The 25,989-nt window shown below is 41.3% G+C and overlaps 1 protein-coding gene across 1 annotated transcript in view; it reads right to left on the reverse strand.

Annotated features, from left to right (window-relative positions):
- Positions 1 to 772: 772 nt before the first annotated feature.
- capza1b (capping actin protein of muscle Z-line subunit alpha 1b) overlaps positions 773 to 25,989 on the reverse strand; it is a 54,380-nt gene continuing 29,163 nt past the window's right edge. The window contains exons 3-10 of the mRNA XM_080209775.1: positions 22,611 to 22,662; positions 19,963 to 20,026; positions 17,951 to 18,157; positions 14,852 to 14,931; positions 10,722 to 10,800; positions 10,565 to 10,636; positions 7,231 to 7,293; positions 773 to 2,943 (exon numbers count right to left, since the gene is read on the reverse strand). Of these exons, the coding sequence (XP_080065901.1) occupies positions 2,803 to 2,943; positions 7,231 to 7,293; positions 10,565 to 10,636; positions 10,722 to 10,800; positions 14,852 to 14,931; positions 17,951 to 18,157; positions 19,963 to 20,026; positions 22,611 to 22,662 (758 nt within the window). The 3' untranslated portion in view covers positions 773 to 2,802. The remainder of the gene's footprint in view (positions 2,944 to 7,230; positions 7,294 to 10,564; positions 10,637 to 10,721; positions 10,801 to 14,851; positions 14,932 to 17,950; positions 18,158 to 19,962; positions 20,027 to 22,610; positions 22,663 to 25,989) is intronic.

The raw sequence follows: 25,989 nt of genomic DNA on the forward strand, positions 1-25,989 counted from the left end.
AGACACCAAGGTTTTAATGCAAGTGATAAACATGCAAGTTATTTGCTTTCCTTTCCTGGCCAGTCCAAATGGCTGGGTCAAGTTCCTTCCTGTCAGATACTTCCGGTGTACAACAGCTGCGAGTCACCTCCATTTGTCCATTCTTCAAGGCAGCAGATATGAAGCGATTAGAGCAGTGAGCCATCTGGTTTGCATCTGATGCCCATTCATGCACTTAATCCTCAACAATGAAGAGGGATTGGGAAGAAGGGGAGGGGGGTGGCAGGGATGAGGACTGGAGAGCGCTCAAGAGCTCCTGTTTGCTCCTTGCAACCAATCCCTTAACTCAGGAGGTGAAGGACAAGTCCAACTAAAGAACTTTTGACCATGTGGAGGTCAACATACTTGTGAGATCTTCTAGTCTGCCTGGCAGAACAATTTTCATTTTATGTAAGATCTTTGGTGCGAAAAATGATTCCAAGGTATTTCAGAGGGATGTTAAATACAGCTGCCAAAACTGGAACGATTAAAATCAAAAACGTGCAACATGCAAGAATTGGAAGAGCACAGGGATTCAGAATTTTGGAGTGATCGAGGAAGTTAGAGGTGGGGAGGGGAATCTTAACAACAAATCATCAAACTTTAGTCCAAACTCCCCAACAGTTGAGTGGTTGAGGTGCTGTGCACTGTGCGTTAGATCATAAATTATCACAACACAATCAAGATTAGGCATAAGCATGCACTCTTCTGTACAGCAACACTCGAGATGGAAAGAAATAAAATGTCTTATGAATACTGCTAATGTAAGTAATTTTACTGGATTTAAAAATCAATAAAAAAATTGCTCCACATTTTTTGCAACTGCGTCACAACCGCAAGTAGGTGTCTGCACCGATTACAGTTTAATTTCTGAGATTGATTATGTAAATCTTCAAGCTCGCCACCACCATTTTGTCTGAAGCATGCTACACCCCTTAGAGTACGAAACAATAAAATCTCTGCTGGTTTTCAGATTTCACTGGCAGTGAACTACAAAATAGCATTTCAAATTTAATAAAAGCAAAATACAGTACAAAACAATCTTCTTAAGAAAAAAGCAAAGCCTTTTGGAGATTTAGTTAGGGAGTTATATTACAACTTGTTTTTTTTATATAGTTACCAGTCCAGAGCTCTGTAAAAATATTGGTATGGATACTTGGCTGCCACTTGTTTCATTGACTTTGCTTTACATTTATCCTGTGCAAGTTAATACAGTAAAAAAAAGAACACCATTAACCACAATGTAACCTAAGGCCACCTTCTTTCAGTTCTTTTCCTACATTTCCATTCAGGCATCCATTTACTGATCAGGAAAGATTACAGCTGACCAGTGGACATTGAACACACACGTGTGAATTTCACCAGCCAGTCTAAAATAAGAAAATCCAAACCACCCCCCTCCCCCATCGCCCCCACCTCTCTGCCCCATGTACAATCAGCCATGTTTCTCACTGGTACCTTTAAGAATTGAACAGAACTAACTCCATCATATGGCATGTGTAGTACAAGTCATGCAAGCACCTTGTAACTGGGGCTCAAGGTGATGGCCACATCAATGCCTTTGACTCTGCTCTCATCCTTTTGTTTCCTTGTTTCTTCTTCTGACCAGCGTGTTTCGGCCTCCATCTGTTACCAGCTCCAAACCATTCCAGCCTAAGCGAGCAAGTGGCCATCCCTCTCTGCTGGTGCACTGTTTTTGTCATTGGTTACAGTTATTATTTTTAAAAAATGAGGTAAAACAGGTTTGGGAGGAAGAACACCATGTTGAATTGTCCACATTTGTTTCCACTGCCTCCCCACTCCCAAACCCCTCATCAGATGTAGTTTTCCAGTCGGACCTTCTAGCTCCTTGCTGTGCACAGCTGCAGCTGGCCATCACACAGAAAAAGCATCACATTTGACCCAACTCTCAGTGTGCTACCCGATGAAAAGGTTTACGTGCAAGAACCCGCAATCAGTTGGAAGAACGCGCAATGTTTTCAGCAAAGATACACATGATTCAGGTCATTCAGAGTCACTGGATGAGGAGAGAAGAGAAGGGGGTGGGGGGAAGACACTGAATGCTGTTGCTTCAAGCTTTCTTCAGTCAAGCAGTACATTAAAGCAGAGCCACCTTGCCTGGTTTCTGGATTTTTTTGTTAAAACACCGAACCGTCCTGCCTTGCCAACAGCAATGGGTCAAGATGTGGCCTCACAAATAGGAGAAAAGAAAGAGGGCAAAACAAAATCAAGGAAAGAGTGAGTTCACAATAAGATTCTAAAGCTGCAACATGGAGAATGATCAGTTAACATCTAAAAAGCTCTGTGACCATAAAATGAATTTCAATTCTCAGTCAGCTGCTAAGCAAGGTTATTATATCCCTCAAGCTATTACCCACTGTGCTGGCTGCACTCCCAGGAAGCAACTGCATTAAAGACTTAAAATAACCACAAATTCTCAAAGAATTTGACCCAAAATATCAAAACATCCTCATTCTTTAGCAATGTTAGACAACAGCACGGCTGCATAACATCAGCTCAACCAAGAGGCTAATCCTCTTTTTTTAAAAAAATAGCTTTTCCACCTGCCACCTCACAAACACAACTTCAATTACTGTAACAGTTATCCGTCTGGTCCACTGGACAACACAATCGACATTTCAGGGAGTCTAAGGAAAGATGGAGAGAGGAGAAAAGAAAAAAGAGATCGGCTAGAGAGCCAAATCCTGACATTTTGTGAGACCACACCTTTCGTTTTTTTTTGCACATTGACATTAAGCCTCTTTTTTTTTGTACACATTTGCTTTAAGCACTCTGCATCTCTTGGCCAATTCTGTAGCTCATGATCTTGTTCCAGTCGACCTTTGTGCGAGTAACTGGCAGGCTCCTACGCAAGGCTTTGAAGGTGGTATCAGACATGGCATTGTAATTCTCACAGATGGCAGTCTGAAACAACAAACCGGAAACCAAAGCTTGACATAATAGTTCTGAATCAAAAATAGACTCAAACAAGAACAAAATTAAAGGAAGATCAGTGAAAAAAACCATTGTGCCTATTTCGACAAGTTTGAAGTGCTTCAAATAACTTGGGGAGTAGGTGGCGCAATGTTATTGTCACTAGACTAACAATCCAGAGACCCAGAGTAATGCTCTGGGGATTCCATGTTAAAATCCTACTACGGCAGATGGTGAAATTCAAATTCAGTAAAACTCTGGAATTAAGAATCTACTGATGACCGTGAAAACCTTTTCGATTGTCGGAAAAAACCATCTGCTTCACTAATGTTATTTATGGAAGGAAATCTGCCATCCTTACCTGATCTGGCCTACATGCAACTCCAGTTCCACAGCAACAGGTTGATTCTTAAAATACCCCCTCAAAGGCAACTAGGGATGGGTATTGAATGCTGGCCCGCCAGCAACACCCACATCCATTGAACAAAAAAAAATTTGCTTTGGCCAAAGTAAAAACAATCCTGCTTCTTCTTGAACTTGCCGTCGTGCCCCAGACAGCACATCTCACGCTTTGACCACGTTAAATCTAAACCGTATTTTCACTTCCCCTGATCTGGGCTACAGTTTAAGCCTCCTGATTGCAAAGCTTGTGACAATGGCACATAATCCAATCAGGTTCATTCACCTCAACCTCTCAGAGCTACAAAAACCTAAAATAGAAAAGACACTCGCTGAGCTGCTGTACCTACAAAATAAACTTCCTCATTGTTTTACTTTTCACAGCTCACGTTCTTACCCTGCTCCCAGGATCGGTTTTGTTTTCTTCCTTTGTACACGTCAAAGCTGTTTCTCCTGGCTACATAGTCCAGAATTAGAGGCTCATAGTCTCAGGGCGAAGACTCAGCTACTTGAAACTGACTGAGGAAAAGTTATTTCACTCTGATGTTGAGTGTCTTTGGAATTCTCTTGCACACAGAGTTCTGCATGGTTGGCTGCAGTATAAATCATGAAGAGGTCCATAGATTTCTGAACACTCTGGGAATTAAGGGGCATGAGAATAGCGCAGGAAAGCAAAACTGGGCTAGGTCAGCCATGATAATACTGAATGATGGAACAGACTCAAAGGAGCACGCTCCTCATGCTCCTATTCCTAGCCCCACCATGTACCATGATTAGAATTACCCCAAGTGACTTCAAACACATGGTCTGTGCACAATGAAAAACATCTTTCACCCTTCCAGCTGCACACCAACCTCTAATTTGCCTTCATAGTTCTCTCATTGTGCTGAATATTTATTCATCAATATCCCATGAGTTTTCCTTTCTTATTCTTTCATGGGACATAGGTATCGCTGGCAAGGCCAACATTTGTTTGTCCATCTCCAATTGCCCTTGACTGAATGGCTTGCTGGGCCATTTCAGAGGGTAGTCAAGCACATTGCTGTGGACATGGAGTCACACTTAGGCCAGACCAGGTAAGGATAGCAGATTTCTTGTCCTAAATGGCAAGCTGGTGGGGTTTTTATAATTGACAACAGTTTTGTGGTGACTATTACTGAGATTGGGTTTTGATTCCAGATTTAATTAATTGAATTTAAGTTCCACCAGCCGCCGTGGTGGGATCTGAACCCATGTCTCCAGGGCCTCTGGATTACTAGTCCTGTTACCACTATGCCCTGTCTCCCCCACTGAATGCTACTATTCACTTCAAATTCCCAGAGTTTAATCCTCATTCTAAAAGCACTTTGGATTAATAAGGGGATCAGGAGTCATGGGGAAAAGGCAGGAGAATGGGGTTGAGAATAATATCAGCCATGACTGAATGGAGGAGCAGACTCAATGGGCCGAGTGGCCTAACTCTGCTCCTATGTCTTATGGTTTTCCATCAAAAGAATAGGCAACACGGTGGCACAATGGTTAGCACTGCTGCCTCTCTGTCAGGGACTCAGGTTCGATTCCCGGCTTGGGTCACTATCTGTGTGGCACTTGCACATTCTCCACGTGTCTGCATGGGTTTCCTCCAGGTCCTCCAGTTTGCTCCCACAATCCAAAGATTTACGGATGAGGTGCACTGGTCATGCTAAATTGCCCCTTAGTATCTTGGAGTGCGTAGGTTAGCGGGATATGGGGCCAGGGGGATAGGATAGTTGATGGTGGAGACTTGATGGGCTGAATGGCCTCATTCTGCACTATAGGGTTTCTATGATTCTATGAATAGCTGCCACTTGGTAGACCAGCATCCCAGATTCCTCTTCAATTAGCAGCCCAATTCATGTTTGTTTGATTAGCATTACAAAATTGTTAATGTACACTGTGTCGATAATACCCCTGCCTGATCAAAGACATGTATCTTCCATTCAATCTAATGAACCTTTTGTCTCATTTGATTCAAGAAGACATTCACACACCAACACATCAATTAGGCAACAATAAGGTTTTTTTTAAACTGGAGAATGCATGGCGACTGTAGCTTTCTGGGCAAAGCACTGGAGTTTTTTTTTAAACATTGTTGCAGGAACTAGTTCATTAAAATCATTTGAGGAAGTAACAAGGCAACAAGATAAAGGGGAACCAATGGATGTGGTAAACTCGGATTTCCAGAAAGCATCTGACAAGGCGCCACATCAAAGCTTACAACACAAAATAAAAGCGTATATTGCAAGGGTGGGGAGGTAACATATTAGCATGAATGGAGGATTGGTTAGCTGAGAGGATGGACAGGGGCATAAATTAGTCATTTTCAATGTTGGAAAGATGTAACAAGTGGAGTGCCACAGGAATCAACGCTGGTGACTCAACTACTTACAATCTATATTAATCACTTTGGATGACATCCAAAGATGTGCAGGTTACATTGACTGGCCACGCTGAATTGCCCCTTCATGTCGGGGGATTAGGAGAGTAAATAGGTGGGGTTACGGGGATAGGACCTGGGTGAGATTGTTGGTACAGGCTCAATCGGCCAAATGGTCTCCAACTACACTGTAGATTCTATGGCAGGGCCAACTGTACTGATTGCTAAATTTGCTGATGATAGAAAGGAAAGTGTGTTGTGAAGAGGACACAAGGGCCCTGCAAAGGGATACAGAATTTTTTTTTTAAGAGGGTGAGCAAAAATTTAGCAGATGGAGTATAATGTGGAAAATTGTGAACTTGCCCACTTAAGCAGGAAGAATAGAAGAGCAGCATATTATTTAAATACAGAGAGATTGCAGAACTCTAAGGTTCAGAAGGATCCAGATGTGCGCACATCTGGAAGGTCCTGGTGTATGAATCACAAAATGTTAGTCTCCAGGTACAGCAAGTGATTCGGAAAGCAAATGGAATGTTGTTGTTTATTGCAAGGGGAATGGAATACGAAAGTAGAGGTTTTTTGGTACAGCGTATTAGTGAGACCACGCCCAACATATTGTGCACAGTTCTGGTCTTCTATTTAAAAAGGACATATGCATTAGAGGCAGCTCAGATACTGATTCCTTGACTGTTTCTTGGGATGAGGGGTCTATGAGGAAAGATTGGATCTTTAGAGCTAGAAGAATGAGAAGTGATCTTAATAAAATACAATAGCGGGGCACGGTGGCACAGTGATTAGCACTGCTACCTCAGCACACCAGGGACCTGGGTTCAATTCCAACCTTGGGTAACTGTGTGAGTGGAGTTTGCAGTTCCCTGTTTCTGTGTGGGCTTCCTCACACATTCCAAAGATTTGCAGATTAGGTGGACTGGCCATGCTAAACTGCCTCTTCATATCAGGGGGACTAGCAGGATAAGCAATGTGCAGTTACGGGGCTAGGATCTGGGTCGGATTGTCGTCAGTGCAGGCTCGATGGGCCAAATGGCTTCCTTCTGCACTGTAGGGATTATTTAATTTTACAAGATCCTGAAGGGATTAAACAGGGTGGACGCTGAACGGATGCTGCAAGACTAGAAACAGTTCAAAAATAACAGGCCTCCCATTTAAAATGGAGCTGAGGAGAATTTCTTTTCTGAGGGTATTGAATCTTTGCAGCTGTCCTCCCCAGGAGGCAGGGTAACTGACTGTTGCTAAAGCTGAGTCAGACAGATACTTGATTGACAAGGGAGTCAAAGAGTATGGGGAAGGTATCTGGGTGGGACTGGAGATAGGGTCAGATAAAGATAGGAAGGAAAGTGAGGCTACAATCAGATCAGTCATGATCTTATTGAATAGTGGAGCAGGCTCGAGGGGGCAAGTGGCCTTTTCCTAATTCATATATTTGTATGATTATTTCCCATTCTACGCAAAGGTCAGGCCCTTACCTGGTAACCACACTCCGCTGCTTCAATTATTTTCACAAGTTCCTTTGCAGTTTGGGTTTCATTCTAAACAAAAGAAAGGAAAAAGAATGAGGAGGAGTTATTTTAGTGCGAACAATAAACCAATACCAGCGTTCAAACAGGTCCAATGTCACATTGTTGCTCGGATGCTTATACAGGGTCTTCTGATCATCCAGTTTATCCGATGAGTACCAAGCCAGGAAGATCCCAGTCTAATCCATGCTAAATTATGTCATCTTCACTGGCTTTGAAAAACCAGGACTGGGGGTCAGAGGAAGGGGGATGCAGGAGGAGTTCTGGAAGCTCGCTGGTAAATAGTAGACCAGAACTATAGGGATATACTCTATACTTTGGGTACAGTAGTTCAGTGATCACTGGGCTAATAATCCAGAGAAATGACAGTTTGATTCTCATCATGGCTGTTTGAGGATCTGAGTTTAGCTTTTCTAAACCCTTGAACAAAATAAAAGGCCTCAGTAAAGGGACCAAAGTGGATTCTCATTAAAAACTCAATTGATTCATTCATGTTCTTTAGTGAAAGAAATCTGCTGTCTTGCTGCAATCTGTGACTCTTAACTGCTTTTGAAAGCAGCCACACATTTGAAAACACTCCCTGTAAGGAGCGCTTTACCAGTGAAACCATTGGACAGAGAATTTTTTTAAAAAACAACAGATAAGGTTGCTGCTGCATCACTTTCAATATAAAGGGATACTGATAGGCTAAATGAGTGGGCAAAAATTTGGCACTGGACTATTGTGTGAAAAAACATGAGGAAGAATAAAAAAAGCAATATGTTATTTAAATTGAGGGAGACTACAGAATGTTGTGGTGCAGAAGGATTCAGGCATTCTCCAGCAAAGAACACAAAGTTAGAATGCAGGTACAGGAGGCAATTAGGAAGGTAAGTGGCATGTTGGCCTATATTACAAGGGGGTTGGAGTATAGAAATATAGAAATCTTGCTGCAGTTGCACAAGGTGTTGATGAGGTAACACCTAAAGTACAGTTTAAGCATCCTTATTTAAGAAGTGATATACTTGCATTGGAGGCAGTTCGGAAAAAGTTCACTAGATTGATTCCTAAAATGAAGGGGCTGTCTTAAGAGCAAAGGTTGAGTAAGGTTGTGTTGGTGCTTACTGGGAGTTTAGAAGAATGAGAGGTTATCTTACTGAAACATACAAAATTCTGAGCAAACTTGACAGAGTAGATTCTGAAAGGATAGAACATAGAACATTACAGCGTAGAACAGGCCCTTCGGCCCACGATGTTGCGCCGACCAGTTAAAAAGCAATGACCCTCTAACCTAAACCAAACCCTTTCCATCCATAAACCTATCCACGGATCTCTTAAATGCCCCCAAACTAGGTGCATTTACAACTGCAGCAGGCAGGGCATTCCAATCCCTCACCACCCTCTGGGTAAAGAACCTACCCCTGACAAAGGGATGTTTCCCTTTGTGGGGAATCTAGAACTAGGGGGCACAGCTTCAGAACAATGGATGTCCCACTGAAAATCGGGATGGAGTTTCTCCCTTAAGAGGGTTAATAATCCTTGAATTGGGCATTGGACTGGAGTGGGCACAGTAAGAAGTCTCACAATCTTTGGAATTCTCCACCACAGAGCTGTGAAGGGCGAGTCATTGGATACATTCAAGTTTAAGATGGACAGTTGTGAACTATAAAGTAGACAAAGATTGTGGGGAATAGGCAGAAAAGTGGGGTTGAGGTCAAAATCAGATCAGGTATTATCATATTAACAAAACGTGCTTAAGAATGTGGACGATTGAGAAGGAGGGGGTGTTCATGGCCTATTCTCACTGCTACTTATGACGTACCACTTATCCTCCCACTGAATAAATAGTGTCAGTACAGAGATAAACAACATCCTTTTATGGAGAGGCTCAAGAAACAAGAGCTGAGGTATTGGCAGAGAACCGGTCGTACAGGTTGTTTAGCCTCTCAGTGTATCTGGTATCACAGTGTGAAAAGTAGAGCCCAGATGGGCAGGTAGCACAAACAAATTCTACGATGCATCTGACCTAACAACACTAATACACCTGCAAAGTTGAATGCTCACTTCAGACCACAAAACAGAAGTCTAACAGATCCACTTCTAACATTATGTTTTTGTCATTGTCATATTTTCAACTGTTCCACTTGTGTGGAAATTTGCTCCAAACAAGAAACTCAAGTATTTTTTCTGTGAAATAACTAATTTTTAATTCACAGTTACACATTGTGGACTAAGAAAAGCTTGCCATCTGGTGAAACCGACTTGCTTCTAACTGCTGCCCTTCCTTCACCTTCACAGTTCCTGGAATTAAAGCTACCTGATGCACTTCTTATACATTTTAGTCTCCAAACACCTTGCACCTTATACGACCTTCTCATTCAATGCATAATGGTAAAAAAAAATCAGCAAACCATCTCTTCCAGCAGTTCATTAATTCTAACAACTCAAAAACTGGAATTCCCCTCAACTCCCTCCATTTCCCCCTTTTCATTAAATGGACGAATGGGGTCTCTTCCTGTTGCTTAGAGGGTGAACCCATACATTTACTATCAAGCTTAGTAATATGCAGGTAATAACTTGCATTGGTGTAGCTTCCTAACTTGTTTTGTACAGGAGAATAAATTAAACACAGAACGAGGAAAGAATGACAGAATGAGGGATAATTGAAAGTTTGGCTGAAAAGATGAATTTTGAGACTATATTGAAAGCTGATGAGAAAGCAGTGGTGGAGGGTGGTGGAAACCTGGTTTATGAAACCCAAGGACACCTAACCTTGATTTAATTTTAAATCACCTTCCCTTGAAGCTTGGCAGCATAATCTGTTGATTCCTTGAAAATAATTTCAAGCTGGAAAAAGGGGATTTTAAGCCAGACACTGGGTACTTTCACTATAATTTTCAGAGTCAGTGGTACCCTTTCATTTCCCTAGCAGCTCATTATTCTAAGTTCAGGGTAGAGTGGGTGAAGGATGAACCAAATATTGCTATCAATCTACCTGAAGCATTTAAAATCAGTGATTCCTTCACATTATCTCATAAGTTGCTTATCAGTTCTTAGTATGATGTGGAGTTGCCGCATTGGACTGGGGTGGGCACAGTAAGAAGTCTCAGAACACCAGGTTAAAGTTCAACAAGTTTATTTGGTAGCACGAGCTTTCGGAACATTGCCCCGTCATCAGGTGAGTGATGAAGGGACAACGCTCCAAAAGCTTGTGCTACCAAATAAATCTGTTAAACTTTACCATGGTGTTGTGAGACGAGTTCCTAGCAGGCAGCAAGTCATTATTAAATCAGTTCAGACTTACTGTAATTGGCAAGGATTCCTGGATGTCCTTCTGACTCATCAACTGAACATTACCGTCTTCATAATAATGGACCTTGAAAGAAATTACAACACATTTAATGTGGCTCAGTGCATTGTAGAATGGAATTGTCACAGTTACACAATCAAATGTCACACACCTGAATCTTCAGAGTTCCAGTGAGCTGTGTGGATGGTGAAGTAATGGCGAATTTCCACTCTGATCTCCAACGTCCATTCCTTCAGAAAGGTAGCGAATTAAAAAAGGCAAGTATTTTACAGGTATTTGTAACATAAATACTAAGAATAAACACTCACATCCTCCAAGTCAGAAATTTGAAATGCTGTTCAACAGTATTATTTCTCCAGTTACTTTGCACCTTTTCTCCCCCCCAGCATGGCTCCTGAGGAAATGCCCCTCCCCACGCAGTCCCTTTCCCAGGTGAGTTCCCATTCAAGTGGGGCAGTACAACAGTGACGACACTTAAACGGTATTTATTGGCTGTAAAACGCTTTTGAGATGTCCTTAGATTTCAAAACGCGCTATAGAAACGTAATTCATTCTTGAGATTAGGTTCGTGGGCACTCAACCATGCAAGAAGAATCCTAAAAGATAATAGTCTCAAGTCATTGAAGGACAGTTTGAAAAGCACTAGGTCACCTATCTGGTTAGTAATCTCCATTCTTCGAATTGCGTGCATCTTTACATGCTGTGTAGAAACACTTGATGCTACTATTCAATTTCTATTTTTAGAAATTGCCTCCTGAGACCAGGTTAGACTCTTAAGTCTTCCCATTTCAGTACATAAGTAGGGGCAACATAAGCAATACAAAACATTCCATCACACAGCCAACTAATGACCGGGTGATAAATGAAATAGAAGATAGATGCACAGCATCAAACAACTGATCATGCAGTTTCATCCTGTTGTGTAAGTCTCAAATAATGAGCAATCTTCCTCCCTCCTCTCTGGAGCTCCCTCCTTCAAATCTTGAAGTCAGCTTTCACACCAGCTTTAAAAATGTCTGAAACCCATCCTTTCCACTAAGCTCTCAATTGTTCCTTAATCCCTTGTTCTGTCTCTCCCTTTCCTGGCTCTATGATTAATTTATTTATAAACCAAATTGCGAAGCTACATAAATGCAAGGTATTGTCCATGTATCAAAAAACTTGATGGGAAATGTATAGATTTACTGTTGAAAGACCAAAGAGTTTTCTTAGTTAATAAGACCTAGGAACAGAAGGTTATTTAGCCCCGTGAGCCTATTCCGCCATTCAATAAGGTCATGGCTGATCTGCAATCTAATTCTGTATATCTGCTGTTGTCACATATTCTTGAATATCTTAGATAAAATGCTGGATCAGTTAATTTAATATTAAACTGAGAGATTTTTGTGAACCTGAGTTACAAATTTCTACCATGACGTATAGAAGTGTTCATGATTCTTTTGCTCTAGTTTTCAGACTAATCTCTCTAATCTTGCATTCCATAATCAGAGGAAATAGGTATGTGGAGAAAAAAACTAATCCTCAAAAATTTTGATTAAATCACTTATTAATCTTCAAACTACCAGAAAATATAATGTTCGTTTGTGTGGTCTCTCTGTATTTAACCCTGGAGTCCAAGATATTGTTCAGGTAAACCTGTCCTGCACTCCCCCAAGGCCAATATATCCTTCATAAGATGTGGTGCTAAGGACAGCTCATAGTTCTCCAGGTGTGGTGTAATCAGGGCTTGCATAATTGAAATAAAAGCAAAGGGCTGAAATACTCAGATCTGTCAGCACCTGTGGGGGGAGAGAAAAGCAGGATTAGTGTAGACAGGAAAATGACTTGTTGAGAACTCAGCAAATGGGTTCTGAAGAGTTACATTCCACCCAAGACATAAGGTAAGCTTGAGGGCTGGCAGTGTTTTAGTAACTAACAATGGATAAGTAGGAAAGATGGTAGCAAAGGAAAAAGTAGGGAATAAGAGTAAACTAGCCAGGAATACAAAAATAGATTTAAGAACTTCCACAAGAATCTAAAAAGGAGAATTAAAGTAAATCTCAGGGAAGTGGCAGGAAAAACTATCATGGGAAATAATAAATGTCAAAGATGTTGAACTAACATTTTGCGCCTGTCTTCACAGTAGGAGATACAAATTACATACAGAGATAGCTGGTAACCAAACAGCTAACAAAAATGAGAAATTTAAGCAATTAATATCCAAAGGGAAAAAAATAATTAGAGAAACTTAAGGGACTAAAAGCTGATGGGTCCCCATCAGGGGTTGTAAAAGAGGTAATTGCAGAGATATTAGATGCAGCGGTTACGTTTTCTAGATTCTAGTACAGTTCCAGCAGACCGGAAGTAAGCAAATTTAACACTGTCATTCAGGAAAAGATGGAGTTATAGAACAGGGATCTACAAACCAGTTAGTCTAACGTTAGTCAACAAAAAAATATTGGAATCTATTACTGAGGAAGTTCCAACAATGCACTTAGAAAATCATGGTATGATCAAAGTCAACATGGTTTCACAAAAAGAAAAACCATATCTGACAAATTTACTCAATTTCTTTGAGGTTGTAAATAGCAGGTTAGATATGTAGTACCAGCAGATATGGTATACCTGGATTTTCCATAGGCATTCAATAAAGTGTCTCACACAAAAAAGTACAAATATGTTGAGGGTAATGAGTTGAGGGTAATGTATTAGCATGGACAGAGAATTGGTTATTGGGCAGGAGCAGAGAGTAGGGATAAAGAGCCTTTTTTACTTGCAGGTAGTAATTAGTGGAATATCACAAGGATTAGTGCTGGAGCCTCAGCTATTTACAATCTACATGAATAACTTAAAGAGATCAAAATAATCTAACTTTACTGATAATACAAAGATGGGTAGGAATGAAATCAGTGGAGAGGGCATAAAGTGGCTGCAAAGAGATACGGGTTAAGTGGGTAACAAAGTGGCAGATGAAATATAATGTAGAGGTTATTCTATTTGCTAGTGAAAATAGAAAAGCAAAATATGTGAAAGACGTGAAGCTTCAAAATGTTGATATTCAAAGACGTGGGTGTACTCACACAAAGAAGGTAGAATGTTAGCAAGTACAGCAAACAATTAGAAAAGAAGATTACCTGTTCGTCTTTATTGCATGGGGATTAGAATAAAAGAATAAGGAAGTCTTGCTACAGTTGCATGGGGTGTTCGGTGTGACCACATCTGAAGTTCTGCATGCAATTTTGCTCTCCATATGCATGGAAGAATGTGGAGGTGATATTGGTTCACTAAATTTGTTCCTGGGATGTGAAGGTTATCCCTTGAGAGGTTAAGTAAAACAGGTCTCTACTCCCTGGGATTTCAATGTAATCTATAAGATTCTAAAGAGGCTTGACAGGGTAGACACTGTCACAGTGCAATAAAGCTTGGGTTAGCGAAGAACAGCTTGGAATAGCAGTAATTAGTATGTAAGAGCAAGTGTTAGTTGTAGGTGAAAAATGTATGGCAGTTGCACAGGATGTACAGTGTCAGCCTGTGACAGAGTACACTCTCCAATGTATGGATTGATCATGCTACGTTGCCCCTTAGTGTGCAGTAATGTGTAGGTTAGGTGGATTAGCCATGCTAAATGGTTACAGGGATAATACGGGGTTTGGGCCTCAGTCAGAAGCACTTTAGGAGAGTTTGTGCAGACTCAATGGGCCAAATGGCCTCCTCCTGCACAGTAGAGATTCTATAATTATTGCAGCGTGGAATGCATTTGTCGGAGTTCCTGTTACCTTCTTGGAAGTTGGAGCTCTACTAGTGTACACCTGAATAAAACTGTTGTACTGTACTGAAGTCTCTGCTACCATCACAACACCGAAACACTGTTCTCCCGCATGGGGGCATTGCTTCAGGGTGAGAGGTCAATCATTTAGGGCTGAGATGAGGAGAAATTTCTTTGCTGATGGTTGTGCCTCTTTGGGATTGCCTACTCCTCAGGGCTGTGGAAGCTTCATTCTTCCAAGTATATTTGAGACCAAGATTGATTTTGGAACACTCAGGAAATCGAGGAATTTGGGGAGTGAGCCGCCCAACCAGGGCTGTATTGAACAGTGGAGTGTACACAAGGGCTAAATAATCTACTCTTATTTCTTTTGTTCAACTCAGTTTCTAACACAAACGAAAGGGTGTCAGTAGAAAAGCTCAATATTGGAACGCAATCTGACCGATAGGCCGAAGCTCAGCCTACAGATGTTCTGCTCTGTAATTAGGATTGCATTTCTAACCCCTGTGGATATTCACATTAAAATAAACACCTACCAGAAATTGTGTGGCTGAAACTGATGGTTTTCAATACAAGCTATAATAGTTTGCTGGCCATTGACAGTCTTACCATAGACCTACAAAACAGAAATGTCGACAATAGTACACAAGAAAAGCAAGTTTTCATTACAATAACTGTGACCTTTTATTTGTGTTGATAAGCAACAGCATAATTAATTAGCTGCTAACGGCTTGGCAAAATAATGATATGTATAGTTCTTAAACATCATATTTAGCAGTGGCAGTGCAGGAATAAGAGGAAACAATTCTAGAAATAAATGAGCGAGTGACGTCAATGTCTATCGGAAAGCAAGTTTTATATTTGGGTGATTGCCTAGCATTAGAATTTGTTCCCTTTACCAATAAAAGCAAATTACTGCAGATGCTGGAACCTGAAACCAAAAGAGAAAATTTGGATGTTGAGTCTTTTCAAAAGACATAGGGTCATCTGGACTCGAAACGTCAGCTCTTTTGTCTCCTTTCAGATGCTGCCAGACCTGCTAAGCTTTTCCAGTGTTTTCTCTTTTGGTTCCCTTTACTGATGCTGACTCGAGTACTGTGTTGTATATTTGCAGCACTTTTCTTATCGTAGTTCAGGAACGAATTACGAATTCAAGAGGACTGATGTGGTACTGGCGAACAGACTGGTTTGGGGCCGAGTAGGGACAGAAGTGATGGAATGAATTTAAATAATAGGTTCAGAGTGGCTAGTTAAGGTATTGGAAGGGAATTAAACATAAGAACTAGGAGCAACAGTAGGACATCTGGCCCCTTGAGCCTGCTCCGCCATTCAATAAGATCATGGCTGTTCTTTTCGTGGACTCAGGTCTGTTTATTCGCCTGCTCACTATAACCCTTAATTCCTTTACTATTCAAAAATTTATCTATCCTTGCCTTAAAAACATTCAATGAGGTAGCCTCAACTGCTTCACAGGATAGGGAATTCCACAGATTCACAACCCTTTGTGTGAAGGCTTTCCTCCTCAACTCAGTCCTAAATCTCCTGTCCCTTATTTTGAGGCCATGCCACCTTGCTCTAGTTTCATCTTGTGGGTATGCCGGCGTTGGACTGGCGTAAACACAGTAAAAAGTCTGACAACACCAGGTTTTAGTCCAACTTTAGTCACAAGCTTTCGGGGTTAGCCCCTTCGTCAGGTGAAACCTGACGAAGGGGCTAACCCCGAAAGCTTGTGAGTCTATTATCAAATAAATCGGTTGGACTAAAACCTGGTGTTGTCAGACTTTTTACCTAGTTTCATCTGCCAGTGGAAACAACTACCCTGCTTCTATCTTATCTATTCACTTTGTAATCTTATATGTTTCTATAAGATCTCCCCTCATTCTTCTACAAGAATGAAGGTCACTTGAACAAAATGAGGGACAAAGCTTTAAAATTACAGACAGCTGTTGAAAAGTGACGGCAATGTAGGCAAATGTATCTACATCAAAAGCCATCAACACGCTGAGCTGCTGAATCAATCTGATAGTCCCTGGTTTCAGGGTACAAAGGTATCTCCAACCCACCCTTGGTAGAACACAATCCATAGCATTCAGAATATGGTTTCTGTTTGATGTCCTCCTGACCACTCATATCTCTCTATCCTCACCTGATGTTTGTCGACATCATCAACCATTCCCCTTTGAAGAATGCACAGCCTGAAATAGTGGTGCAATCAGATTCAATAGTAGTTTTCAAAAGAAAATTGGATAAATACCCCAAAACATTTACTCGGTGAGCAGGAAAGAGTAGAGGACTGGGACGATTTGGATAGCGCTTGCAAAGAGCTGGCGCAGGTGTGATGGGTCAAACAGCCTCATCCTGTGCTGTTTGACAGCTTCTTTGTGACTTTAGAAGTGTTGTGATTGCACTCTCAAATAAAACACCAAATGGAAACTTCCTTGAATTGTGGGGAGCCAATTTCTAATCTCTGCTCTGTTTCAAAGTTCCAGCATAAATAACTCAAGAAATGCTCAGCAGATCTCGCAGCATCTGCAGGAATAGAAACAGAGTTAACATCCCAAGATGGTCCCTTTCTTAGGAACAGTTCAATAAACAGTGAGTGACCTGAAACAGTTCTCTCTCCGCAGGTGCTGCCACATCTGAGTATTGCCAGCATTTTCTGTTTTATTTAAGTATTGTGAGCAGTTTTGGGGCCCTATTTCTTAGGATGGATGTGCTGGTCTTGAAAATGGTCCAGAGGAGGTTCACAAGAATGATCCCTGGAATGAAGAGCTTGTCGTATGAGGAATGGTCCAAGACTCTCATTGGAGTTTCGAAGGATCAGGGGGATCTTATTGAAACTTACAGGATACTGCAAGGCCTGGATAGAGTGGACGTGGACAGAATGTTTCCACTAGCAGGAAAAACTAGAACCAGAGCACACAACCTTGGGCCAAAGGGACAATCCATTAAAAGAGAGATGAGGAGGAATTTCTTCAGCCCGAGTGGTGAATCTGCGGAACTCTTTGTCGCAGAAGGCTGTGGAGGCCAGGTCATTGAGTGTCTTTAAGACATAAATAGATAGGATCTAGATTAATAAGGGGATCAAGGGTTATGCGGAAAAGGCAGAAGAATGGGGATGAGAAAATATCAGCCATAATTGAATGGTGGAGCAGACTCAAATGGGCCTAGTGACCTAATTCTGCTCCTACATTTTACGGTCTTATTTAAGATTTCCAGCATCTGTAAAATTTTGCTTTTGTGTTCTCAATTTAGTTTTTGCCCACTCAGTTCTAATTTCCAACTGTACATCCTATCTTGCTGGCTGGCATTCTATGCCTGGTCAAAGTAGCTTTCAATGTCCTGCATACCTGCAAAGGCTGAACTCTCTTTCTTCGTTGACCTTAATAACACATTATGCGTAAGCCTGAATGGTGAAAGTCAGCAAGCTTTCAACAGATACCCTATTACAGACAAGCTAATTTTTAACTTCACTGAATGCACATGCAATGACCATCAGCAGAAACTTGGTCAATTATCATCCCCCCTAACTAAACGAGTCAATAGCAAATGATCTTAAAATACTTTTCCTCCAACAAAATTTAAACCAAACTGAAATACAGCACAAGTCACAATGGATTTTCACAATACTTAACAGTGCAGATGCCATAGGGATAGTGGTCTTTTACGTATGCTCGCACTGCATTATCACAGGCACTCCTCCATGACTCTATTGCAGGTTCATTCTCCTGAGGGTGAACATCACTGCCTTCTTTCCTCACATGATCAAATTTGAAGGAAACTTTATTTTTTGGATCTGCAAATCTTCCGTTACCCAGACTTCCGTGCTCTGTAATTAGGATCTGTACAAAAATATCAAAGCTTAACTTTTTAACAATAAAGAATAAACAAGTCACTAAATTAAAATGGTAACTGTGCATTTATTTCCTGCCAACATTTCCCATTCAAAATTCATTTGCTCACTGTTATAGCGAAACAACCATGTAAAGTAGTTCCTCGAAGTGCCCCCTCCTCTCTAGAAACACTGTACAGAGTGGGAATGGTTGTCAAAGGTGAGCTGTGTGATATCAGATTAAGGGCAGCATGGTGGCACAGTGGTTAGCACCAGGTGCCTCATAGCGCCAGGGAACCAGGTTCAATTCCAGCCTCGGTCACTATCTGTGCGGAGTTTGAACTTCTTCCCCGTGTCTGCGTGAGTTTCCTCTTGGTGCTCCGGTTTTCTCCCACAGTCCAAAGATGTGCAAGTTAGGTGGATTGGCTGTACCAGTGTCAGGGAGATTAGCAGGGTAAATGTTTAGGGTTACAGGAATAGAGTCTAGGTGGGATTGTGGTCGGTACAGGCTCGATAGGCCTAATGGTCTTATGTAGTGCAGGGATTCAGCAAGTAGTTCAAAGGGGAATCAGATGGTATTGTGATAGGTAGTAGATGGAAGAATGGGTGGTGATAAGGTAAAGGAATACAATGGAATTGCAGGGACCACATTCTTCCTCGAACACCCAAACTATTGGTCACTTTCTTCCCATTCAGAAAGAAACATGTAGACGTCAGACAATGTGTGCATACACATGCAGCTTAATGTTAGCAAAATCATCCACCAGAAGTTAAATTTAAACTTTTAAGTTTAAAACCAAAGTTCCTTGACAAAAAACTTTTTTGAAAGTTACTTTGGAATAGTGAGTATAGAAGTATATAATTGGTTAGTACTTGCTTCAGTTCAGTTTTTTTAAAGCAGGCTAGTTACGTGACAAATGGAATCCCATCAACAAGTTTAAAGGTCTTCCAAATCCAGCTACTGAAAATATATATAACTGCTCATACGATTTCTGCTCACCAGTATGGAGTGGAAATGCACTCACTGAAGGGACATCCACCTACCATAGATCCAGGCTCAAATATACTTTTGAGGTTTAAGCAGCAGGAACTGCAGATGTTACCCGGGTTGCTTGTCTGGGTAGAACACTATAGTAAGAAATTTCACAACACCAGTTTAAAGTCCAACAGGTTTATTTGGTAGCACCAAATAAACCTGCTGGACTTTAACCTGGTTTTGTGAGACTTCTTACTGTGCTTATCCCAGTCCAACGCCGGCATCTCCACATTACAGAATACTATATACATGGGACTGCTGACTTGCAAGCGCTATCTGCAGACAAGTGGATGCTGACACATCTACCCCTCCAGGGTTCCACTTGTGATGCAAACATTAATACTGCATTAGTGCATCGTGCATTACCAAATCGGCCACTCTGGGTTGAGCTGGTTCCAAGTTCTCATTGATAGTAGCATCATCTTGTGGCTGCCTTTGCAAATAATGTGAAGCAGTGATTTATAGTGGGACAACTGACAAAGCACACTTTGTGTGTTTGTTTGTTAGGTGGATATCGGGTACAAGAAGCAAGGTGCGTTTAAGAATACTTTGCTGCCATCCTCTTGACCATAGCGCGTGCACACACACACACTATCTGTTGAATGGGGTGTGTTGTCTCCATATTTCACCTAGCCTCTCTCTCAATGATATTGGGTTACAGTTTCACCAATACCAGTTAACACTCTGTTATTCAAACTGGTTGCTGACGCACAAGTGCAGCATTTTTATATCTTCTCCGCACCCCGATCTACACAAGAATTCACAAGTTTTCTCTTTACCTGATCGTCGCAGCCGTCTATCTTCACAGGAGTGAATTGGTCCATATTATACTGCGCAAACGCACTGTGGAAAGGAGAAGGTAGGTCAGTATACCCACATTAACTCTTTTTATCACCTTTCCTTCGGCATAGATTTTGTCTTTAAATCTGGTGTGTAACGCTCCATTATTATTAAGTAAATTCTAATCAACATTCTTTAAGGTTATTATATTTGCAACTGACAGCCTACCGTATTCACAGTAACTAAATGGTTTGCTCCAAAGCAAAGAAGAAAAGTACAGCACAGGAACGTGCCATTTGGCTTCGTGCCCAAGCCTGTGCCAATTATGTTGCCCTGTCTAAATTAATAAAAAACCTTTTGCCCTTACTCGGTCCGTATTCCTCTATTCCCTCCCTATTCATGTACCCACCTAGATGTTGTTAAATGTGCCTGCTTCCACCACCATCACTGGCTGCACATTCCAGACACCCACCACATTTCTGCGTGAAAAACTTCCCCCGCACATCTCCCTTAAACTTTCCCCCTCTTACCTTGAACCTGTGTCCCCTTGTAATTGATACTTCCACACTGGGAAAAAGCCTCTGGTTATCTACCCTGTCTATGCCTCTCATAATTTTGTAGACCTCTATCAGGTCTCCCCTCAGCCTGTCTTTCCAGTGAAGACAATCCTAGTTTATTCAACCTCTCCTCATAAGCAACGCCCTCTCGGCCAGGCAACATCCTGGTGAACTTTCTTTGCACTCTTTCCAAACCTTCCACGTCCTTCTGGTTGGGTGGTGACCAGGACTTCACGCAATATTCCAAATGCAGCCTAATCAAGGCTTTATATAGCTGGGACATGATTTCAAACTCTTGTAGTCAGTGCCCTGGCTCATGAAGGCAAGCATGCCATGTGCCTCGATAATCACCTCAGCCACCTGGGTTGCCACTTTTAGGGAACTGTGGCGCTCAGGTCCGGATCCCTCTGTATGACAATGTTCCGAAGAGTTCTGTCATTTACTGTATAATTCACACCTAAATTTGATCCTCCAAAATGCATCACCTCATATTTGTCCAGATTAAATTCCACCTACGGTTTCTGTGCCCAAGTCTCCAATCTATATTCTGTTGTATCCTCTGATAATCCCTGGCACTATCAGCAACTCCACCAATCTTTTGTATCATCCGCAAACTTATTAATCAGACCACCCACATTTCCCTCCAGAGCATTTACATATACTACAGAGGTCCCAGCACCAATCCCTGCGGAACACCGCTAGCTACAGATCTCCATTCAGAAAAACACCCTTCTAATGCTACTCTCTATCTTCTATACTCAAGCCAGTTCTATATCCATCTAGCCAGCTCACCCTGTACATGATTTTAGTTTTTGTACAAGTCTGCCATATGGGGCTTTGTCAAACGCCTTATTAAAGTCCATATAAACTGGATATAAAATACATACAACCATTCCCTCATCAATTATCTTTTTCACCTCTTTAAATAACTCAATCAAGTTGGTGAGACATGACCTTCCCATACAAAACCAGGTTGACTGTCACTAACTAGCCCATTTTCTTCTAAATGTGCAAAATTCCTGCCTCTCAGTATCTTCTCCAAAAGCTTCCCCACCCCATTGATGTCAGACTCACTGGCCGATAATTTCCTGGATTATTCCTCTTCCTTTCTTAAACAAGGGAACAATGTTGGTTATTTTCCAGTCCTCTGGAACCTTGCCTGTGGTCAAAGAGGGTGTGAAAATATCTGTTAAGGTCCCAGCTATTTCTTCCTTTGCCTCCCACAGTAATGTGGGATTGATACCATCCGGCCCCGGGGACTTGTCTACCTTAGTGCAATTTAGGATGCACAACACTTCCCTCTATGGTCCTCACGTGGGCCTGCTCTTTCTCTTGCTCCTAATATATGCATAAAAAGCCTCGTGATTCTCCTTGAGTCTGTTTCCTAAAGACATTTCATGGCCCCTTTTAGCTCCTAATTCCACATTCAAGTTCCTTCCTACTTTCACTATATTCTTCAAGGGCTTTGTCAGTTTTTAGATGCCTAGCCCTATCATATGCTTCCTTTTTCCTTTTGACTAAGCTTACAATTTCCCTTGTCATGCATGGTCCCCAAACCATGCCATTTCTATCCTTCATTTTTGCAGGGGCATGCTTGTCCTCCACTTCATACAACTGGCCTTTAAAAGCCTCCCATATACCAGACGTGAATTTGCCCTCAAATAGCCTTTCCCAATCCGCATTCCCCAGTTCCTATCTAATATGGTTGTAACTGGCCCTTACCCAATTAAGCACCCTTACCCGAGTGCCGCTCTTGTCCTTACCCATGAACTAAATGGTTTGCTCCAGAAATTCCTAATGTAATATATTTTCCTAATGCTCCAAAGGTGGAGAAGTGTTCAATCAATTGTGAATTTTAAGCCTGAGATTAATAGATTTTTATGAATAGATGGTGTTAAAGACTATAGGTAAATAAGGTGTTAGAACACAGATCAACCATGATCTTTATGAACTGTAGAACAGGTTGCAGTTCCTTTCCAAGATATATCTGATGTTGAGGACTGCGATTGACAAAGCAAGTGATATTACCGCACCCTAACAGGCACTTCCTTGAAAAATATAGAAACATCATTTTTCAAAAGAAAACTTACTGAACTGTCGCTTCCTTGAGAAGACTGTCATTGTTCATTAGTACACGCACATCTAGAAATTAAGAACATTTAAAAATCAGAACATCTGATTATTTTCTCTAATTACAGGCTGAAATTAAGCTCAAAAATAAAGATTTATTGCAACAGTTAAGATTAAACTGACTTACGAACTTACAGCGCAGTTAATGCCAGTTAAGTCAAAGGTGTTTAATTTAAATTATTAGATTTTTTTTGTCCTATGTTGATAAGGAGTAGCACAGTGGCAAGCATTGCTGCCTCTCAGCGCCAGGGACCAAGGTTCAATTCCCAACTTGGGTCACTGTCTGTGTGGAGTCCGTGTACTTTCCACGTGTCTGCATGGGTTTCCTCCCATAGTCTGAAAGATGTGCTGTTTAAGTGCATTGGCCATGCTAAATTCTTCCTCAGGGTATCCAAACAGACACCAGAGTGTGGTGACTAGGGGATTTTCACAGTAACTTAATTACAGTGTTAATGTAAGCTTAATTGTGACACTAATAAATAAACTTGAAAAACTAACAGGAGCAGATTCAGATGACATCATCTGATGATGCCTGGGCATGTAGCAATTTACTTGAAAACTGCAGGAAAAATTGACATATTTCGAATGCTTTTTATCTCTGCCAAACAGGACCATGTGGTGGCACAGTGGTTAGCACTTCTGCCTCACAGCGCCAGGGACCCAAGTTCGATTCCTGGCTTGGGTCACTATCTGTGCGGTGTCTGCATACTCTCCATGTGTCAACGTAGGTTTCCTCCGGGTATTCCGGTTACCTCTCACAATTCAAAAGAAAGTTAGGTGCATTGGCTGTGCTAAATTCTCCCTCAGTGTACCTGAACAGGCGCCGGAGTGCGGTGACTCGGGGAATTTCAGAGTAACTTCATTGTAGTGCTAATGTAAGCCTTACATATGACACTAATAAATAAACTAAAAGACACACTGTCTGAATTGAGACTTGGCCATCTAATCATGATCAGATGTTCAGCAAGGTTTTTGCATGCAGTCTCTTGGCAGCATCACTACAAAAGAATTCTGCTAAGTCCAAATTACTCAACTATTCTGACAATCTTTCAATGGTTATTAGATCATGATTAAATTTCAATTTCAAATTACAAAAGGAAGTTCACAGTTTACTAAGATAAAGCGTTTGTATGCAATTTACTCCTCATAATAAGTAATTTCTGTCCAAGATAATTCCACAAAATTTAAAAAAAAACTAATTGTAATAAAATTGCACAGATGGCTCTAACTTGGACTAAAATTATAATTAGTCAGCTGTCAAGTTAAGTGATTTTAAATTAATAGCAGGCTATAACATCTCATCATGTCCTCTGGAAATTCCCCAAAGCACGCCAACACTAAGATTACTTGATAAGTGCAGTCACTTAGGCAGGCAAACTCACCCACATGTCCCATAGTAAGGTCACAAAGATGGAAAGTACTTAAATGAGCTGCTTTCAGTGGCATTGAGAGGAAAATACTGACCACAATGCTTGTTCTGCTTGAATAGCCTGAAATGGCAGATCAGGGCCAGGCAGCTCTCCCTCTGCACTGTAGCAGAAGTCCTACAGCGGTGCTTGAATCCACAACTCTAACCGAAGTTGTGCAACTTCAAACCATTCCAGAAAACTGAATGTCATGTTGTGCAGCTCCTTTGTGTGCTTTTAATTTAAGCTATAGTTTTATATGAAATATCATATGGTTTAGATTCTTCAGCCTTTTCTACTTAAACTTAACATCAACTTTAACATCAATTAGTAATTGCTGGCAAGGTCAATTGCCCTCAAGACAACTTAGAGGGTAGATGCATTGAACACCGCAGAATTCCAGCTGAGTAGTTAATTTGTAGGCTTTTTACTGAATTTAAGCCCATAAGTGCCACACTGTCACTCCAAATAAATGATCTTTTTATACTGATATCATAATAGCATGTAGACTCAAAGCAGTCTGAACTTTAGAAGATGCAGCTTGTATATAAATCTTAAAAAGCCTTCCATTTTGGGAGTCTGATATTTGAGCTAGCTTGCGCTGTTTACGCTGCACTTCAGTCCTCAGTGGACCCAAGGAGCTCAAACAAATCTGCTGCTTGGTTGGAGTCAACAAGACATTTATATAGCGCCTTTAAGTACAAAAGTTTGAAACGGCACTTGACAGAAGTGAAATAACAATCGACAAAGGGATTTATGGGATTTAATGGGATTGAGAGTTATAGATAGGCCTGGTAGGTATGGATATGATCGGCGCAACTTGTGTGCCGAAGGGCTTGTTTGTGCTGGAGTGTTCTATGTTCTAAAGGAGATGTTAGAACATAAGAACATAAGAAATAGGAGCAGGAGTAGGCCATCTAGCCCTTCGAGCCTGCTCCGCCATTCAATAAGATCATGGCTGATCTGTCGTGGCTCAGTACAGGTAAGTAAAAGCTTAGTCAAAGAGGTAAGATTTTCAATGAGGGTCTTAAATGAAAAGAGAAAAGTGAGCATTTTTTCAGTCATGATGGAAATTCCAGAGCTTAGAGCTTAGAGCTTCGACAGCTAAAGTTTCAGACATCAATGTTGAGGCAAAGGAAATGGCAAATTCACAATTGGAGAAATGCAGCAGGTTATAAAGACGGAGGAGGTTAGAGTCATATTCATAGAGAGGTTTTAAACACAGGATTTTTAAATTGGGCACAGAGGTGGACTATGTCAATAACCATGGGGTGATGGGTGAAGATGACTTGGGTGCAAGTTTACACATGGACAGTAGAGCTTTGGATAAGCTGCAGGGGGGAATAGGGGACTGACCAGGACAGCACTGGAATAGTTAAGTCTGGAAGCAATAAAAGTGACATTTAGGATTCCAGCAACAGATAAGCTAAGGCAGGAGGAGATGGGCAATATTGTGAGGATATAAGCAAGTGATTTTCATGACAGAAACATGGGGTCAGAAGCATAGGGTAAGCTAAGACATTGAGGTTGAATACAGTTTGGTTCAGCTTGAAATGACAGTAAAGAAAGGGATGGAATCAGTGGTGAGCAAAGGGAGTTGCAGGGTGGGCTTTGTGGAGGGGTCAAGGGAAACAATGACAACGTAGAAGCCTGTAGATGAAAAACAAAATAGATTCAAGGATAGAAGCAAATTACTGCAGATGTGGAATCTGAAACCAAAAGCAAAAACGCTGGATAATCTGTAAGGAGAGAAAATGGCTGATGTTTCGAGTCCAGATGACCCTTTGTGAACTCTGACAAAGGGTCATCTGGACTCGAAACTTCAGCTAGATTCAAGGATAAATCCTTGGGGAACACCTGTTGGTAGGACAGGAAAATCTATTGCAGGAGACACAGGCTTAACCAGACAATGGCAGTAGTACTCAGCTTGACA

The sequence above is a fragment of the Carcharhinus amblyrhynchos genome, chromosome 22, assembly GCF_965287045.1.
Source record: "Carcharhinus amblyrhynchos chromosome 22, sCarAmb.v2.hapA, whole genome shotgun sequence".
In the NCBI taxonomy this organism is placed as follows: Eukaryota; Metazoa; Chordata; class Chondrichthyes; order Carcharhiniformes; family Carcharhinidae; genus Carcharhinus; species Carcharhinus amblyrhynchos.